At 47.4% G+C, this 1,531-nt stretch overlaps 1 protein-coding gene across 1 annotated transcript in view; it reads left to right on the forward strand.

Moving 5' to 3' along the window:
• pcca (propionyl-CoA carboxylase subunit alpha) overlaps positions 1-1,531 on the forward strand; it is a 30,771-nt gene that overhangs the window by 28,160 nt on the left and 1,080 nt on the right. The window contains exons 21-22 of the mRNA XM_033979358.2: positions 499-639; positions 1,381-1,458. Of these exons, the coding sequence (XP_033835249.1) occupies positions 499-639; positions 1,381-1,458 (219 nt within the window). The remainder of the gene's footprint in view (positions 1-498; positions 640-1,380; positions 1,459-1,531) is intronic.

The following is a 1,531-nucleotide window of genomic DNA, read 5'->3' on the forward strand; positions in this document are numbered from 1 at the left end:
CATATTTTTTAACAAAGCAAAAGGGGCGGAGCCTTTGAGGATTTGGATGTGAAATATTAAAAAAAACATTAGTCGTTCACTTTTTTCATTTACTAAATGTACAAAGTGGAAACATTAAGAGTTTTTGTCCTGTAGAAGAATCTGTAAAGAAACATGAAGATAAACACCTGAAACACTCGACAGAACTGTGCTCCTCACACTGTGCTCCTCACACTGTGCTCCTCACACTGTGCTCCTCACACTGTGCTCCTCACACTGTGCTCCTCACACTGTGCTCCTCACACTGTGCTCCTCACACTGTGCTCCTCACACTGTGCTCCTCACACTGTGCTCCTCACACTGTGCTCCTCACACTGTGCTCCTCACACTGTGCTCCTCACACTGTGCTCCTCACACTGTGCTCCTCACACTGTGCTCCTCACACTGTGCTCCTCAAAGTGAATTCAAATGTAAATTAAATCCATTTTTACTTGTGTGATGTTTTTGTGTTGTGTCCAGTTTAAGCTGCGTGTTCTGACCACTCTGGCTGCAGAGCTCAACTCTCTCATGCCCGAGAAGGTCCCAGAGGACACCACCAGCATCCTGAGGTCCCCGATGCCCGGGACGGTCATCGCCGTGTCCGTCAAAGTCGGAGATACGGTACAGAGCTCGAGGAACTGCAGATAAATATACAAATAAACACATGTACTAGCAAAATGACATCCAGTACTACAATACTCCATACTCCAACACTACAATAGTCCATGAGCAGTGAAGACTGACCCCTCTGCAGACTGACCCCTCTGTCTGCAGACTGACCCCTCTGCAGACTGACCCCTCTGTCTGCAGACTGACCCCTCTGCAGACTGACCCCTCTGTCTGCAGACGAGCCGTCTGCGGCTCTTCCCACAAATAAACCGCACACACGAAAAACTGAGGCTCTGCTGCTGCAGTCAGCGCCTTTTGAAGACGAGCCCACGAGACCTCGCGTCCGGGCGAGAACTATTCACTTATTTAGGGAAAAGGCTGAGGTCAGATTTGCTCCTCCTCCTCACATGAGCCAATCAGACGAGTGAATACTGAGAGCACTTTACAGCTGCTTTAGTGAAAAAACATGACGCTTCAGTTTTGTTGTTTCTGTTTTTCACTGATCAGAGGAAACGTCACAGGAGCTGAGTTTAGACTTTTACTCATGAATGTGTTGAATGTTGGAAGAAACTGCACAGAATCAAAGAGGCTCATGCACCGGGAATCTGGGATATATGAACTGACACGTGTGTGTCGTGTGTGTATATGTCTGTGTTTGTCACGTCTGTGTGTGTCACGTCGGGGTGTGTGTGTGTGTGTGTGTGTGTGTGTATATGTATATGTGTGTCACGTCTGTGTGTGTCGTGTGTGCAGGTTGCAGAGGGTCAGGAGATTTGTGTGATTGAAGCCATGAAGATGCAGAACAGCCTCACGGCCGTGAAACAAGCCAAGGTAAAACCTCGACTGGAGTCAGAACATTTATTTATTTAAATTCACCCAAACTTTGGAAAACATGTGTCTCCAG

This window comes from Periophthalmus magnuspinnatus, chromosome 15 (assembly GCF_009829125.3).
Source record: "Periophthalmus magnuspinnatus isolate fPerMag1 chromosome 15, fPerMag1.2.pri, whole genome shotgun sequence".
Lineage (NCBI taxonomy): Eukaryota > Metazoa > Chordata > Actinopteri > Gobiiformes > Gobiidae > Periophthalmus > Periophthalmus magnuspinnatus.